The sequence below is a fragment of the Lupinus angustifolius genome, chromosome LG20, assembly GCF_001865875.1.
Source record: "Lupinus angustifolius cultivar Tanjil chromosome LG20, LupAngTanjil_v1.0, whole genome shotgun sequence".
Classification (NCBI taxonomy): Eukaryota; Viridiplantae; Streptophyta; class Magnoliopsida; order Fabales; family Fabaceae; genus Lupinus; species Lupinus angustifolius.
In genome coordinates, this window is record NC_032028.1 from 823503 (window position 1) to 839935 (window position 16433).

Consider the following 16433-nt stretch of genomic DNA (forward strand, 5'->3'; position numbering starts at 1 on the left):
CACTATGCCTATTAACACTTCCACTTTTCTTACTATTGTACATTTCAAAGCTCTAAAAAAATAAAGCTATTCACACTTCATTACATGCCTTTTTACACTCTCTCACTTTTATGATATTTTATTATTATAAAAGTTTAATGAAATTATTTTAAAACAAATAAGTCAAACGAAAATTCATATAGGGCATCCGAAAAAATTACTTGTGCAATGAACTTTTCAACTACCTCTCTGTTACTACATTTTTATGGTCAAAATGTATAAAATCTTTTTAAGACAAGTTCTTGGAATGCAGAGGTCATTCAATTTGATTTCTGTAGGTTACTGGCTGAAAAAGATATTAGCATCCAATTTGTTATTCTAGACAATATCCTCATTAATCTCATTAACTTTATTACATCCTTAATTTAAAAATTTAATTGACAATCCAATATTTTCTTTTATATGATAAAATTAAATCTTTTTCATACGGATCATCCTGAGTAATAGAGAACCAAGACTACGTAATTTTATAATTAAAAATTATTAATTAGTTACTTTGTTTTTTATGAAAGAAATTATTTAATTAATCGAAGTGAAATTAATAACAGACCAATAGTAGAGACAATATAAATAATTACAACTCCTTCTAAGTTCAAAGCACAAAGTAAGATACAACATGAGCTATAACCTTGCTTTTAAATTCCTCAAAATAATTTTAGTTGAAACATTATTATTTTTTATAAGAAAAGTCATTTAATAATATTATTAAAGACAATATTGATTATTAACTGACTTCTCATTAAGATAAATAATAGACACAACACTAATAATTAGAAACGTTTATTAGATAGAACTAGAAAGTATCTAGGACAAAAACCATAATTTAAGTTATTAAATGTTTCATTTATTAATGAACAATTTAATAACTTAAAATATATTTATTACTAAAGATCTCATTATAATTATTTTATTTATGTGAACAATATTAAAACTCAATTTTGATGTCAAACTTTTCACCCACCTTCTAGATAAAAGATATATAATAATATTGTATTTTATTCTCCAAATAAACCAAATATATAATAATTTATATTTTTTTGATATTATCAAGGGTATCATTTCATCTTTTTGGATAAAAAACTGATCATTTTTAAGGTTCTTGACTATTCATCCTAACAAATTTCGCTCTCAGAATTCGAACCATCAACTTTGGAGTCTGATGAGACTTTCCACTACTAAATTAATATCTTGTATTATGAGTTTAAAATTTGTGCATTGACAGTGTAAAGTTTTTTTACACTATCAGCACATCATCCACCGTTGATTTGTATTACTTTTGTTTGAGAGTCAATGATAATTAATAAATCAATGATGAATGATTGACTGACAGTGTAAAATATTGTATACGTATTAAATCCGATAATTATATGAATGTGCATAACATTAAATTTTTTGAATATTCCAACCACATACATGGTATTTATTTTTGTAAAATCTATCATTTTGGATATCTTCAACTGTGGCTGGTGGCGTGTGCATTCCACAGCCATAATAGACTGGCACTTTTTATTTTTTCCCCATTTTGCTAAGATAAACAAATTTGAATAATACTTTAATCATTAAATGATTATAATAATAATAATTAAATAATAATAAAGTAGTTCCTAATATAAATAAATAAGTTATCTCCTCGTACCATTAAGATCATGACATATATTATATTTCACCATTTTTATGAAGATATTTATAAAATTAAATAAAATAATACACATATCGTACTTTCACTTATTTGTGGTAGGAGAAATAAATTATCTGATTATACGAATACATTATTCTCTACTTAAAATGAGAAGAAGAGAGAGAATGAAAGGGCATTGACGTTGTTGGCTTTTGTTTTCCACAAAACACATTTTTGATTCTCTCTCATCAGCGTGTGTGTGCCTCTTGTACGCTCCATCAGGTAAACCACCATCTTTCACTTTTTCATTCTCTCTCTCTCTCTCTCTCTCTCTCTCTCTCTCTCTCTCATACGATTACGCTATTTAGATCGGATTACTCATTCAACATTTTCACCGATTTGCCTCTTTTTTACTCATAATTGTTCTCTTTTTCATTGAGGTACTAATCTTCAAAAGTTTTGATTTTTTCACCTGCTTTGAGTTTAATATGAAATTTGATGTATTGGGTTTGAGTTATTATTCATGTTTTTCCTTAATAATTCTAAATCTTTCGAATGGGTTGTTTTCATGTGATGAATAAGGTTAAATCCAGAAAATAAATTCATTGGAATTAGCCTTGAGTTAACTTGTCTTGATGCAAAAGATTTGAGATTACTGAACTTCTATTGTTGTAAATCGAGTTAATGTAATTTGGAAATTGGACATGTTTTCAGCTTCCGTAAATCTATAGTATCACTATTTGAAATTCTAGGGTACCCTTTTTGGGTTTGATTCAATGAATAAGGGATGGGGAAATAGATTCAAGTCTTGACAAGTTGAGTTTTTTCCCTATATACCAGGAAAAATCAGAAAATATAAAAACTAAAAAGGTGAAAAAAATTCTAATGTTGCTTCATGATATCTATTCAGAATTCATGTGGATTTTGACATTTTTCTGTTAAAAACTTAATACTAGACAGAAATTTAGTCTGATTTTTTCAAACATAATGTTTTCTACCATATAGTCTATCCATTTATTTTATTTGTCCGAATTCTGAAAATTGAACTCACTGAATCCTCCATACTTTATGTCTCTTATCCACAATTCCATGAAGTATTTCTTATTTATGATTTTGTTCAGTTTGCAGGTCTTCCAAAATTTGAAGCAGAAGAATGGACTTCTTCGGTCGAGACATTAATGAGGACTCTTTGCTTAGATGTCCATTCTTGAGGAACATCAATGAGCCTACTATCTTTTCATTCTCGTCACCTTTGGCTTTTCCAACACCTGTAAGTTTTCCTTTTTAGTTGATATGAGTCACTTTATCTCAATATATGTTTTGCTGTCGTCTAACATGTTTATTGAGAATCACGATGTCTATATCTTGCTCTTATTTCCTAGATCAACCTGTCCATCTGCCCAAAACTATGCGCATTCTAATTTCTTAACTAAAGCTTCCATTTCATGAAACAAATTACGAGTCTTAATGAGCTCCATGTTTTTGTTCCTTTATCATAATATATGAAATTATCTGTAACTCGTGGAGCTGGGACTTAATGCTGCAATCACGCCATTTACTGTTCTGTTATCAGAGTAAATAGAAATCAGCATTCTTACAAAATCTCTCTCTCTCTTAACCCAGATGCGTGCTGCTAAAGGTCCAATTTTTGAAGATGGTCCCAATTTTGATTTAGCATTTAGGCTTTTCCATGGGAGTGATGGTGTAGTTCCCCTGTCCGGAAGATCTGCTCAGCGTTCTGATAAAGTACAGCCTCCTACATCCCAATTCAATCCATTAGCTGCAAGGGCCGCAACCATTAGTCTGTCATCATTTGGATTTGGCGGGCCTTTTGGTTTTGATGCATTTTCTGAGAAGTGGAACAACAAGAAAAGAAAATCGAAATCATCCAAGAAAGAATCTTCTTCAAAGGTATAGACTATGGCACTACCGATTCGTTTTCCGAAGTAACTTGTTTTAGGAGAAGAGAATGTTATACACATGTGTGGACAGATTTTGCACAAGTTTCAGTCATGATTTGGATTATCTTTTCAGTGTCCCTGATGTGTATTTAATTAATATTCAGGATAGTTCGAAGCATGAGGCTGCTAGCGATGAGTGGCTGCAAAGCGGGAACTGCCCAATTGCAAAGTCTTACCGGGCAGTCATTAATGTTGTTCCACTTGTTGCAAAGGCCATTCAGCTTCCTTCTGGCATGGAGTACAAGTGCCCACCCGCAATAGTTGCAGCTCGGGCAGCTTTAGCACGCACTGCATTTGCGAAGAACCTCCGCCCTCAGGCCCTACCAACAAAAGTTCTTGCGATTGGGATGCTTGGGATGGCAGCTAATGTTCCACTGGGGATATGGAGAGAACATACTAAGAAATTTTCACCATCATGGTTTGCCGCTGTCCATGCAGCTGTTCCATTCATAGCAATGTTAAGGAAGTCTATCTTGATGCCGAAATCTGCTATGGCATTTACTATTGCAGCTTCAGTGCTAGGCCAAGTCATTGGATCTAGAGCAGAGAGGTACAGGCTGAAGGCACTTGCTGCAAGAAAGATGTCTATAACTGATACCTCTGAAGTTGGTTCAGCTCAGTTACCAGTTGTGAAAACAAAAGAGAGGCACTGTGGTGATACCACTAACTGGAATTCAACCTCTCTTCAGCTTGCAGCACCTTCCTCAACTGATGTATTTTGCTGATCATTAACTCTGTGTAATCTGTTGCAGCTTTTGTTTTGCTCAGTAAGGAAATAAATGTATGATACTCTGTCTTCCCATTAAGATTTAAGTCTTCATTGTTTCTTTTATGCCCTATGGGGGGGCTATGTCAAGTGTGCTTGGAACATAAACAAATAAATTAAAAGCCAGTATAGAACTAATGCTGTGCAAGCTTTATGTGTTTTTCATTACCAACTTTCATACCCTTATACTTTGCAAAAGGGAAAGCATAAAAGTTCACCAATGATGTTTCTCCTATTATTATAGCACATGCCTCACCTTGTTAGGATTAACTTATTGTCAAGAAAAATGCAAATAAATTTAGTTATTTAATTACTCAAGTAATGAAATTCAGGGTGGGTAAAGTAAATGAGAAGGAAGTTGAGAAAATGTGGCAAATGTGATAATATATTATACATGGAGTTGTTGTAAAGTAAAGAGAAGCTTTGACTATTCTAACCTGCTTCTCTGGCTGGATGGACCCAATGGGAGAGATAACCTAACCTCATGGCTACATTTCTTCACCTTTATGCAAGTATTTTTCTCAGAAGCTACCTACTTAAATTCACTCACAAAATTCTTTCCTTCTCTACTTCTAGCTCCCACCAAAGTATACCTTATGTCTTACTTGAGTTAGCAATATTATTTGATAATAAAGTATCTCATCATATTAGGAGATAAATTATCTCCTCCAATTACTGAAATCATGACATGTGTTCTATTTTTTAAAATTAATTTGAAAAAGAAGATTAAATGAAACACGTCATAATTTATGTGGTTGAGGGAGATAACTTATCTCATGACATAAATTAATACTTTATTCTCAGTGAACAACTTGTATAGAGACATATACAATATCAAGTGGTACATGCTTGATTCCCCTTAAGCAAAGTCTCGGGTTCGAATCTTGTGGATGAAAAAAGTCCCGCTCAGACAGAATTATCTCCATTACGAGGATATCTGTGGAAAACTAAAAAAATAAATATATAATATCATATTTAGGATGACTATATTTTTGTTGTTGTTAAATTTTAATTAAAATTAAATGTTAACTAGATGTCTTTCATCTAATTGTAAGTCTTTATCTTATTCTCATATTAGTTATGCTTAGGTTACATGATTGGTGCTGCTTAGGTGTTAAAGCAAGCTATTCCACCAATGAAAAGTGGATGAATAAATTGTGATTGGTACCCAATGTATGGGGAAATATGTTATTATTAAAGTGTTGGGTCAACTAACAAGATATACCCAATAATAGGTGGCAAATTAAAGATTGCTTTAATCTAAACCAAGTTAGCTAAGCTATTCAAGATTCTCCTAAGATGAAAATAGAATATTTGTATTTGAAAGGTTAAAAAATAATTTTAATGGGGTAGAGTTTAAAAATTATGTATCTCCTAAAACAATATTACATCTAAAATATTTGACAATTAAAAATTTTAAACTCAAATTACTAATGGGTATATAGTATAATCACTATATCAACATAAGATATCAATTGATGTGGTATATAGTACAAAGTTAAAGGTTGTATGACCAATCATGCAGAATTCATTATGTCAGGTACTGCTTTTAAGAGAAAAATGTTATACTAACACTGCAGACAACCTGCTTAAGCTGTTGCAGTTGGTTGGCTTTGGAGAAATGGAAATTTTCTAGAAGATTCTTAACATTCTAGGAACTTGCTTGAAATTATGAATGTAATTTGAATGTGAGATTGAGAATCTTTGCAAACCACAACACTGACTGATGTGTAAAAATCACACAGGGCTGTTTTAAAGCTAATTTCAAACCTGGTCCTATTTTAATTTTTTTGAGAAAAATAGTTTATTATTGGTTAGAAAAATAATTATTAATTTTTTAATTTAAATATATTTTTCAACCAATTACAAACTGATAATGCATGCACAGACACAACTTGTATGATAACAGATGTAGTCATTATAGACACTTGAGAGACAGGTCAATCAGCATGGCAGGTGGAATTCTTGTCAGCTGTATGGTCTTCAAATTGTGTACTATAATTGCATTCAAATCTGGAAATCCAGTTCTTGAATCAATCCAAACTCCAATCTGGAAATTTTGCTTTATAATTGCACTCAAATCTGGAAATATGCTATCATGTTGTGTTTGCTGCCACACTATTCACTCAATAACTTGATAGGGAAGCTCTGTCCAAGCCTTAAACTAAACTCAGACACACCAACTCAATCTGTTGCTGGAAAATCAGATGTGCCCATTTCCCAACTCTGGCACTCAAAAGCAATGCAAAACAACTGATTCCATTTTTATGCTTACCAATAGAATGGACAAAACTTGAATCATCTGGGCATCTAAAAAGCCAGATAATTGTTAGAATGAACATTAATCACAACATGGGATCCAAAATGGCAATGGCAATCGCCCCACCGAACTTTTTCAGCAATTATTTATGGATTCTCATCAAATACAACAAAGAGCTGCTGCCATATTACAATCACCTAAATATAATAGCAAAAGGACGGGTTTGTGAACCATAATAAAATCAACCCTACACTGTATTTGAGCAAAATAGCAAAAACTATAATACAGGATGGTGCAGAAAGACATTTGTCACTGAGCACATCAACTACCTGCCCAGATCCCCTTTTCCTCCCCAAGATTCACCATTTCTTGTGATGCTCCCAGATTGACCACCATACTTGTCAGAATTGGAATAATGCATTTTGATTGCAGCCACAGGATCTGAAACCCCTCCCATAAGTATCCCTGGTTTTCCGATGCTGTTCATTCCCACCATGCCTCTCCCCTGATGCTGTAAACTAGAGATTGCTTCAAAGCCATTTCGTCTCTGCAACTCAGAGAGCAAATCTTGGCGGTGCTTGGCATCTACCATAAATGGCGGCACCTTTAGACCATCCCGACTTCTAAACATCTGATAATCAATCAAACCATTGCTGCCATTGATGTCTCTAGTTGTAAAAGCAAATGCATTATTCAGATGTCGTTCATTATTCCTGGCAAATGCCTGCAATGACTGTTGCTCCACTTTAGCAGAAGATGCAGAATAATTACCAAAAGCAGCAGGATACTTTGCTAGCAAGATGGCAGAATCAGACAATGATGAGAGACAAGTCTGTACTCCATTCCCATCCCTATAATCATAACTCCTCAGAGGAACATTTTCAAGGCCCGGGTAATCATTACGGTCTAACTTCAAAATTTTCAAATTTTCATCAGCATTGTGATGACCAGATAACTTATGACCGGAAGACTTGCTGCTTAACTTGGAATGATGGGTACCCTTTTCTTCACTTGCCTTGGAAGTCAGATTAGGTTTCAGGGTGGACGAAGGATTGGTTAATATCTTCCCAAAAAGTTTTACATCACCATTTCTGGATGATTTTTCTGAACCCGACAAATGCTGTAACCTTGTTTTGAATTGATCGCCTGCTTGTTCATCATTTTTGGACAGAAGAGGCAACTCAGTGGCTGAACTGCTGCAATTCCTATCCCCAGTCACTTCTTTCTTGAAGGGAACTTGCAAGGGATAGCCACGTAGGATGTTAATAGCCTCAACATGGTTTCCAGGAATAGGAAGCTGATGGCCACCATTGCTAATGGAACTATGACAATGCATATTGCTACTTCCCTGAAAATCAGAAGTGGAAGACAATCGATCTTGGACAGCTGTTTTCTTACATTTAACATTAGCAGCAGCAGTATTTTGCAACAATGAATTTGCAGTTGCATGATGATCCTCAAATGAAAATGCTGACATATGGGGCCTTCCAACGGAAACATGCTTATTTTCAGTATCAAAACTCAATAATGAGCAGGAATTTCCCACAGATGAGAGTGAAGCATGTCCTGTTGTGCTTGAACCATGCACTGAATATTTCAGTTTAGCTACAGCACCTGTATCAGCTTCACGTTTATCGTCTCTATCATCAAGAAATTGGAGTGAAGTCACTCTCTGCCTCCCCAATTCATTTCCAGGACCCCCAGAAAAAACATCAGAAACCAGTCTATCCTCATCAACAGAATTAGACTTGCACGGTTCAAATATCTCTTGAGCAGAAATCAACTCTGTAGTTGCACCTCCAGTTTTATCTGCTTTCCCTTTTCCAACCTCAGTGTTATCTGACATAATTATAGTTGCCTTCCCAGAGACTGAACATGACTTAACAGAACTGCACAGCATAACATCACTGCCATCAGAGCCCACTTTAGGTTCAGTCTTATTTGCACAAGCATCAGAAACTTCATTTACATCTTCATGATCTACTTCCACCCCACTAATTTCCTTTAATTTTTTCAATTCAACTGACAGCTTCCTACATTCCACAGCAGGGGAATCATCATGGTATGTGTTCATGACAAAAGAAGGAATGTCCTCATCGGTTTTCATGCCAGACTTATCGGTGCCATCTGTCGAGCATGTCTCTACAACACCTCCATCATCTGTGCCACTCCCACCATCATTGACATCATCATTTACTGGGGATCCAGCATTTTCAGATATAGAATGCATGAGCTCCAATCCAAGGCATTTTCGAGCCTTGCTGAAGAAAACTTTGCACTGCTCTTGAGACCTTCCTACACACTGTGATATCTTCGTGAAATCCTTACCAAAGGATGATACAGCCTGAAGAAAGGATGCCTTCTCTTCATCTGTCCACTCGGTAGGATCCATTTCACCACAGCTCTCATCTGAACAAGTCCCATCATCATCATTCTGAGTAACATCAGGTATCAGGGGTTGTTCAGATAAAGGTTTTGCTTTCAGGAACTTCCTATCCATACTTTCTTCAACAAGATCAGCTGAACTTGTTATGCTAGCCTCATATGATATAGAACCACATATGCCAGCCAATACATCAGCTGCAGCAGTCTCTCGTTCATCCCCAATAATATGAATTTTGGCAGATCTGTCTGTGATGCTATCATCAGCCCTTGATGCTTTTACATTACCATATCTCCGCAAAAGGAGACTTCCTGCATGCATTCTTTTATTACTAGATATGCCATCCACCATCACTGAAGCTGCACTCAAAATCTCGAGTGAAGCAGCATCTACTTCACGATTCCATTTTCTGCCTGATGTCATCATGTCAGTTTTAGCTGAAAATGACTTCCCTAGCTTACCAACATATTGCTTCTTAAGTTTTTCAAAACACTCAGACTTGTGATTTTTGTAATAGAATTCTACACAGTCAGCAGTTGTCTTGTGGTCAAGGAAAGAAGCAATTTTCCAAAAATCTTTTCCAAAAACAGCATATTTGTCCAAGTAAATTTCTCTCTCTTCTGCCGTCCAAGGGTTGATCATAGTCCGTTCTTTCTCAATAGCCAAGGGATCTTCAACAAGCCCATTGCTAGATATGAACTTGGAAACCATCTTCTCCTTCTCATCCAAAATTAAAGCTGGCATTTTCAGAGCTTTTCTTTGAACTTCAATTTTAGGTTCTGAAAGCAGTTTGCTTGTATAGTTAAGTATCTCAGAAGTTGGAACCAAACTTATGTGATCTCCTACTGAAGATAGTGAAGATGAAAACAAAAAAAAGCTTAGTTATTCATCGGAGCAAAAAGGCTAAATAAATTAGGATAAACAGAAGCAAGTATAAAATATGCAGTCATGTGTCAACATAAAACCATGCATCACTGAAAAAGAGTTATGTGACAGCAAAACCAGCAATTGATACTGAAATTTAAGTGACATAATGTTAACACAATAAACTAAAAAGGCAGCTCCAAATCATTGATAATTTTAACCTTTTATATTGATAAATTCAAATGCTTCAGCAAAACAGACATCACGTCATATTATCAAACCTCAACCTATTTCAATTAAGATCATGCCAGTTCAGAACCCAGCCCACTATTCTCATCGGCAATATAAACTCAAGCTATCAACCTTCATGCAAACAAAAATAAAAAGGAATGTTGCTAAGAACATCATGAAGCAGTTAAATGTACAGCATACCATGACCATACACAAGCGAAGTTGCACAATGACATATAACATCAAGCTGCATTTACATCTTAGCATCTCATACAAGCCCAAAGTCAAATAATGAACAACTAATGCCACACAGGCACAATAAATTTCTAACTACTTAATAGGTTTCTTAATCCAGCAGTTAAAGTAGTCAGAGATGTATTTAACCCAAGTACTTCAGCATCATATCAACATTCAACCCCAATTCAAACAAAATATATCCTAAATTTGAGGACAGCTCATTGAATTCAATGGAATGGACGCATCACACATGTTTAGATTGATTACTAACAAAGTCAGATTGATTGGTAAAATGTGTGGGTCCATCCTCAATAAAACCAAGCAAATTTAAATAAATATAAATCGAACACAACAGCTAACTATTCACTTTGACAAGCACATTTACCAAAAACTAGTACGTGAAATAATCCATATGCTAAACATCAAAGATGCATCATATAATTCCTAGATGACCTAATTACGTAATGAGGGTACAAAATAATAGGCACATGGTTAGCGAAAAAATTGATAAATGGATTCATACCGGGAAATGAAAAACGGGGACGAATGGTGGATCGATTCTTCCGAATACCATTACAGGTAGATCGCACACTAAGTTCATGTCTCTTGTGAGATTTTGGGCGGCATTTCCTCATCGGCAGTAACCGCATATCTTCTTTCCACAGCTGACGCAATGCTTTGAACTTAAGTGTGATAACTTTCTCCTTAAATCTTGCGAACCGCTTTCTCTCCACAAACTTTTCCATAATGAATGTATGGGACAATGAGTCACTGCTACCTCCTGTATTACCAATCTCACAACATTCTTTAGGCAATAAATTAGCGAATACCCCACATGCTCTGTCTGCAGATTCTTTGTTGGAAGAAATAATTGTATTATATAAAATATCTTCACTGCTAAGACATAAGCTGGAACCAGATCTAGCATCCATAGATGTATTGCCATCACCATAAGCAGATAAACTGGCAACTTCCTTAGTAGCACAGGGACCTAAGCATTTCACGCTCGTAGACTGCATAGCATCCAAGTCTCCAGAGAAGTTACCATATGTCCTAGTATCACATGAAGAAACTACTTCAGTCAAAGGCAGAGCCTCTTCAAATTTAGATGTTGATGTTCCAGGAGTATCAATATCTTCTTCCTTGTTATGTTCATGACTACCACGTAAATTAGTTGACAGAGGCCTCTTGTCCACAAGGAGGTCACCTGAAGAAACTTTTTTTAAGGGTTCTGGCCAAAGGACCTGATCAGACACTACAGCATATTCTTCACATGGTTTTTCATTGTGACATACCAGCTGGGAGCCCAATGCTGGTGCTGGACGCAGGCAACTATCTCCAGATTCAGATTTTAGAGACTTCAGTTCAGTTTCAAGTGAATCAATTTCCAATTCAGTTCTCTCTAGTACCTTTGAAATGTCAGCTTTCCATATCAGCAACTTATCCATTGCACTTGAACTCACCAGATCAGAATCAAAAGAACATGGATCATCACATTGTATCAATTCGGTAATTGAAGCTCCCATATCATTCAAGGAGTCAATATCCAATTTCTCTAAATTTAAAGAAAACCTCTGCAGATGATTTTGGAACCCAGAAATAGTCAAGTTACTGACATCATTGTCCACAGTCACAGTCTTTTCAAACAATTTATCACCCACCCCTGCTACAAGGTGAAAATTAGGTTTTGAGAAATAAATAATACATGAAATAGAAATCAAATACTATAGGTATATATAATTATATATATGTATATAAAATAAAACAATTGCACTTACACTACAAGAGTATTAGGGGGGGGAATCTTAACTAGCATTATTCATAAGGCTCAGGGGGATAATATAAAAGTAAACAAATAAATTATACTTGGACTACTACCATGACAGTATTAAGGGATTTTTTTTTAAGTAGCATTATACATTAGGTTTGGAAAATTATCCTCCTCAAAAAAGTAATAAAGAAACAAAGAATTGGGATAACTAAATCCTTACAAAAAATATTTCCAATTAAGAATTACTAACTAAGAGAGTGAGCCTCGGCGCAACTGTAAGGTTGTCTGCCTTGTAAACTGGAGGTCATGGGTTCAAATTCTAGAAACAACCACTTTGCTTGTTAGGGTAAGGTTGTGTACATCTACCTTCCATAGACCCCATAGGATGGGAGCCTCGTGCACCTTTCTTTAAGAATTACTAACAAAAAAAGTTGATAACAATGTTCAAAGATGGTTAAATATGTATTGATAAGTTATTCCTTAGGATAATTGATTGATGTTATAATGGAAATGTGTCCACTGCTGATATTCTGAATTTTAATTCTCTGGCAAAATGTCAAGCTGTCTATTTACCTGAACAGAAGCCCGATACATTTCTACATCAAAGTATTACTCATTAGTCACTACATGTTATAGCAAGATGTACCACCATGCTATTATTCAAAAATTACATCACTACCAGTATTAAATGCTTTCACAAGTTAAAGTGTCATTTTGTTCTAGCTCATCAACCGAAGGTTTAAAAAGGTCTGAAACAGCCGATGGGTCCTGAAACGTACCTGGGGAGGAACTGCAGGCAGCAGAAGGAGGAGGAGTTGCGGGAGACTCACATTCTGAAAATCCTGAAACTTTCGGGCTTTTATGTACTGAGTTATGGGGGCTGAGACTATTAAAAGGTTCCCTATTACTGACGGGACTACCTGTGTTTTCACAAACATCAGGCCCATCAACTTTTTTCTTCTCATACTTAGCAAGTCCCTCACCCCAATTCAGCCTAGGTTTCTTTCGACAAGCTTTATCGTTAGATGGTGCAGAATAAGTCACGCAAGCAGCAACTTTGCTTGAATGTGACTCATTAGTAGTCCCATTTTTGGGTTGTGACTCAATCTTCACTTCATACGAATCTTCCCCTCCCATGCTCCTTGACCTGCTACAATGACGAAAACCTGGGCCTCGCGATGACAAGCCTCCAGATCTGGTCCATTTAAGTGGCTTCCAGTCAATTGAACCCAGAGATTTCCCTCTACCGCATCTCGGGCCTGTTCCGAACCCATTAACACCACACATATTATCATGTTGGTCTTTCGAGTGGTGCTGATCCCAATTGTTTACGAAATCAGAATGTGGATGAGAGGAATATGTTAGGGCAACATCTGACCTCTGGTCATTTTTCACATCAGGTGGTCTCCTGGACATATTCAGAGAGCTGTTGGTGGTTTCCAATGAATGCCCTCTCCAATCTCTCAGGCCAAAGGGTCCTCTATTTTCCCTATTGTACTTGCCATATCTTCCATCCCCACGTGAAACTGATGATGGCTTAATATCAGCCTCCAGTATCTTGTCTCTGGACCGAGAAACCCCATACCTATGGCCAGATTCTTCGGAAAACAGGTGCCAACCGCCCTGCTTACCATGACCTTCAAAAAATAATTAAACAAAAAAGGGAAAAATCAAGAAAAGCAGAAAGTATATATTCTTGTGACCATAAAAAGGCAAAAGAGTTAAAAAATAGCATAGCAAATCCTGCCAAGAAATAGACTTTCTTAAAGTAGACATTCCATTCCGATAAAAGCAACATATCAAATATGCAAAGAATAATCAACAAAATCGTAACCTGTCAAGAAACTATGAATTCTTTTAGCAATAATAGTGAAACAGTCCATAAAAATAAAATCTACTGAAAAATCAGTTAGGTTTTTTTATTGCTTTTGTTTGATTAAACAAATCCCATCAAAATGCCAAACAAGCACATTATTCTTTCCAAAACGTGAACCATACACATTCTCACTCATATACTGGGTAAAAAGAGGAAAACAGGGGGAAATCAACCCAAGCAAAGTATATAAAATAAGGGGGAAAAAGATGATGCCAAGAAATACAGTTCCGATAAAGATGATGCCAAGAAAACATTCCTTCCGATGATAACAACATAAGGCACAAAAAGATCAACCAAACCCTAAACAGCTCGATGCCCGTGCATTCTATTTCCAATAATCACAAAGAAAAAATCTAGAAAAACAAAACCTAAAAAAACAGTGGTTTTATTTTCCTTGAAACAAATCCTGCAAGAAATGAAATTGACCTGGTGTTGCGCGAAAGTCAGGGGAACCCCAACGAGTGAAATCTCGATGATGAGATGAATCTCTCCATCTGGCAAGAGAACCCAAAGATTGAGACCTCTCGTGTTTCCTCTCCTTCAAAAACTCCTTTCGATCCCAATGCAACGATTCAGGCGGCATCAATTTCAACCCAATAGCATTTCCACACAGCAAATTCAATAAATCTAGGGTTGATAAGAAACCCTATGCGGCAACGAAATGAAGAAAGAGAAAACCTAATAATTAGAGTCAAATATTTATGAAATATCTATGAGGCAGAGATATAGATCAAAGAAAATGGAGATAATAAAGGTTTAGTGTATATATATATATATATAGAGAGAGAGAGAGAGAGAGAGAGAGAGAGAGAGAGAGAGAGTGTGTGTGTGTGTTTTTGTGTGAAAATGGAAGAGAAAGTGAGAGATAGAAAAGAACAAGGAAGATGAGAGAATTTGATTTCAACCTTTTTTCATAAAACTATATTTTCAATCTCATGCTATATATCCTACTATTTCTTTTTTTATTTTAATCATTAATAATTACTTCTAATTTGTTAATTTTGGGTTATTTTTAATTATTCATCTGCAATTAGGCGAAACTATGTAAATTGTTTAAAATTTATCTATATACTATATAAAAAGTCAAAACTTGAAATAAATTCTCTCATGGTATAATTTTCATTTCCTATTTTGTCCTTCATATTATTTAATTTTTACAAAAAAAACTATACAATCTTAAGCAACTACCACCAATACATTAATAAACCACATATCTCACCTTAAATTAAACATTATCATAAACACACAAAAATATAATACATTCTAATTCAAAAAATGAAATATATAAAAATTAAATATGTACTATTATACAATATTCGCCGAGAGGCACGAAGTGCATTTATATACTAGTAATAATAATATCAGAATATTATTTAAAATGATCAGTATATGGAAATAGTGTTGACGTGAATATTAATTATATATATTGTTAGAAAATATTTAAGCTTTATAGATAGTAATTAATATAAAAGCATGAAAATGGTAAAATATATGAGAGTCTTTACATAGTCAAATATGTCAATTCTTAATATATTTTGTATATAGGTACATTAAAAAATTAATACTTATAAATTATGACTATAATATTGACCGTGTAAATAAATTTTATATTTATAATGCATATATATTATACTCCGTCAAAAATAATGAAGTAGTGAGTGATTAGCGGCAGGAAACATTATAAGATTATGGTTAATTATAGCTTAAATTAAAATATTGAAGTAATTTAATCATCTTATTAGTGCAGTAATAGTACCTCATGATACATAATCATCTTTTATGTGTATATTATTTCCACGTTCAATTTTTTGTGGTTTATAAATTATTTTTGCATTCGACTGTAAGAGTAGTGTATAAATTATTTTAATATTGTATCTTTTTAATGACATATAGTGTCAACGCTAGAAAAGTAGTATAAAGTATACAACTTAATTGCATTTTTAGAGAAAAGTATATTAAAAACATCAAAAAAATATTTAAAATTAAATGTTTAAATTTGAAAATTTTATTTTTAAATTATACATATGTTTATTTACTTCAATTATTATTATTTTAATTATTTTCATATTTCAACCAGTTTTATCAACAACTTTAGTTTAATATATTATATACATAATTATAAGACTCGATTACAAGATTCCAGTTACATTGAAAGATAGAAGTTAGTTTTGAAAGAGAAGGATTTCACACATTAATTAAGGGATAACCCGATTCATTTTTTGTTAGTCTTAGGAAGTGAAGGATGTTACAACAAGACACAAGTTGGTTGAAGTTTATTACGATGAATATGATAAGGTCCTGTCAAGATTGGAAGCTCATGTTATCGGATGAGATCGTATATTTTCAATAATGTTTTATTCTCTATTATAAGGTAATTATATATTAATATATAAATAAAATAAAAATTTAAAAATAAAAAGTAATAAA

At 34.3% G+C, this 16433-nt stretch overlaps 2 protein-coding genes and 1 long non-coding RNA gene across 9 annotated transcripts; 1 reads left to right on the forward strand and 2 right to left on the reverse strand.

Annotated features, from left to right (window-relative positions):
• Positions 1821–4552, forward strand: LOC109335841. 4 transcript variants are annotated; one of them, XM_019572062.1, is made up of 4 exons: positions 1821–1934; positions 2775–2927; positions 3281–3568; positions 3723–4552. In XM_019572062.1, exons 2-4 carry the CDS (start codon positions 2811–2813, stop codon positions 4341–4343), a joined length of 1026 nt encoding a protein of 341 aa, XP_019427607.1. In that variant the 5' UTR covers positions 1821–1934; positions 2775–2810; the 3' UTR covers positions 4344–4552. The 4 variants fall into 4 exon arrangements, with proteins under 4 accessions (XP_019427607.1, XP_019427606.1, XP_019427609.1 ...); XM_019572061.1 differs by having other exon boundaries at positions 1847–1939; positions 2779–2927; XM_019572064.1 differs by having other exon boundaries at positions 1856–1939; positions 2786–2927.
• Positions 1878–2100, reverse strand: LOC109335844. Its single transcript, XR_002106266.1, has 2 exons — positions 2017–2100; positions 1878–1981 (listed from the first exon to the last, which is right to left on the reverse strand). It is a non-coding gene; the product is annotated as an uncharacterized LOC109335844 (long non-coding RNA).
• On the reverse strand, positions 6864–14710 carry LOC109335840. 4 transcript variants are annotated; one of them, XM_019572059.1, is made up of 5 exons: positions 14433–14710; positions 13518–13767; positions 12910–13469; positions 10883–12025; positions 6864–9869 (listed from the first exon to the last, which is right to left on the reverse strand). In XM_019572059.1, the coding sequence occupies exons 1-5, from the start codon at positions 14587–14589 to the stop codon at positions 6970–6972; spliced, it is 5010 nt and encodes a 1669-aa protein (XP_019427604.1). In that variant the 5' UTR covers positions 14590–14710; the 3' UTR covers positions 6864–6969. The 4 variants fall into 4 exon arrangements, with proteins under 4 accessions (XP_019427604.1, XP_019427605.1, XP_019427603.1 ...); XM_019572060.1 differs by having other exon boundaries at positions 6864–8716; positions 8786–9869; positions 12910–13767; positions 14433–14708; XM_019572058.1 differs by having other exon boundaries at positions 10883–12022; positions 12910–13767; positions 14433–14709.